Source organism: Octopus bimaculoides, chromosome 27, assembly GCF_001194135.2.
Source record: "Octopus bimaculoides isolate UCB-OBI-ISO-001 chromosome 27, ASM119413v2, whole genome shotgun sequence".
Taxonomy (NCBI): Eukaryota; Metazoa; Mollusca; class Cephalopoda; order Octopoda; family Octopodidae; genus Octopus; species Octopus bimaculoides.
In genome coordinates this window covers 18,553,602-18,555,452 of record NC_069007.1, presented here as the reverse complement: position 1 = coordinate 18,555,452, position 1,851 = coordinate 18,553,602, and the positions used below count along the sequence as shown (strand labels likewise).

Sequence of the window (1,851 nt, the reverse complement as noted above, 5' to 3'; positions counted from 1 at the left end):
ACGCTCCCACGTGTTTTTCGGGTTCAGTCCCTGTGTGCGGCATCTTGAGCAATTGCCGTATATTATAACCTCGGGCAGGCAAAAGCCTTGTGTGTGAATGTGGAAGCCCGTCGACCCCCTCGTAACTTTTTTTTATTTTTACGGATCTTCATAAAATTTAGTTCTTTTCTTATACAAACACGCAAGGATCGATAGTGGGCCGTACAGATAGATAGATAGATAGATGGGTAGATAGATAGATAGATAGATAGATAGGGCACAATTTCGATAAAACGTGGGATTCCGTAAAAAAAAATAATTAAAAAAAGGGGGGAAAAGTTCAGATTACATATACTCCATCTGAATATATACAAAATATATATTTAAATATACACTATGCGTGTACAAGCACATATATGTATAGATACAAAAATATAAACAATACACACACACACACATATCCATCCACACAAAAGTTATCCCAGTTCACAGAATCCTCCACCAACAAAAATGACCCTAAAATACCCCTAATATACCCGGAAACTTAAATGTAAATCTACAAATCCACTCACCACATGAACAAGTCGCAAAGTTGAAGAAGTTTGTTCTGTTGAAGCTGGGCAGATCGTGGAAATAATTGCCAAGATGGTAAGGATGGAACCAACATCAGATGATACCATGATGGTTCTTCAGATAAGAATGATAGCCTTAACTAACCGATATCACCCTCAGTTCTCTTCCTTCTGTCTTTCTTTCTTTCTTTCTTTCTTTGTCTCTCTCTCTCTCTAATGAATGGACCTGTTAGTTATGTCTTGGTGTCAACTAAAGTGCACTGGAAGCATCCCCCGGCCTGTCAGGCATGCCTCCTACCACCTCTCTAGCCTTTACAATCTCTATTCCACTCTCTCTCTACCCCTCTCTGTCTTTCTATTTCTCTCTCTCTGTTCCTTAATACTATGCTCCGTTTAACTCCTACTTTTCCACCCTCTACTATCTCTACCCTTTACCTCTACCCCTCTCTATCTCTAACTCTGTCTCTCTCTCTGTCTCTTCTTTTGTCACTTATTGCTGTTGTCCGGCCTCCTCCTACTACTCATCTACTTCCTCGTCTCTTCATGTTAACTGTCCGATGACTGTCCACCTCCTCCTCCTCCTCCTCTTACTTCGCCTCCGCCTCCGCCTCGTCCCCGCTGTCCTTTGTATGGTTGGTGTCCCGATTGGGACACATCTTTACACACACACACACATACATTTATACATACACACACACACACACACACACACATATCCGAATACATACATGTTCACATCCGTACACGCGCGCACACAGAGACACCTATAACAAAAGTTAGTCATACACATACATATGGATACGTATACACAGACGCATGTTCACACACACACAGACATTTTTACTCATATACATAGACATACACATAACATACACACACACACACACAATTAGACGCCCATAAAAACTCCTACATAGATACACACACACACACACGTATTCTGATCCACATACAGTTACATACATTAACTCACACATATATATATGAGAAAAGTGTCCCCGAAACGCTCATATACACACGCACACACATATATACGTGTACACATAGACATGTTCACACATATATACTGATAGCGTAAGAGACATGCACATACACACAAACAACACACGCACGCAAATACACAAATACATAGTTACACACACACACACACACACACACAAACAAAGTAACTGACTAACGCTCATGACAAACACACACACACACACATACACATTTATACACATTCACACTGACACACATACTCACAGTTATTCACATAGTCCCCCCCACACACACACACAATGCGCGTCAGATGTCCATG

General features: G+C 41.0%; 1 protein-coding gene across 2 annotated transcripts in view; it reads right to left on the bottom strand.

Moving 5' to 3' along the window:
* Positions 1-857, bottom strand: part of LOC106883800 (prostatic acid phosphatase) — a 19,378-nt gene extending 18,521 nt beyond the window's left edge. Inside the window, exon 1 of one of the 2 annotated variants that reach the window (XM_014934936.2) lies at positions 552-857. In XM_014934936.2, the coding sequence (XP_014790422.1) occupies positions 552-659 (108 nt within the window). In that variant the 5' untranslated portion in view covers positions 660-857. The remainder of the gene's footprint in view (positions 1-551) is intronic. The other variant, XM_052977211.1, reaches the window with a different exon arrangement.
* Positions 858-1,851: the final 994 nt, after the last annotated feature.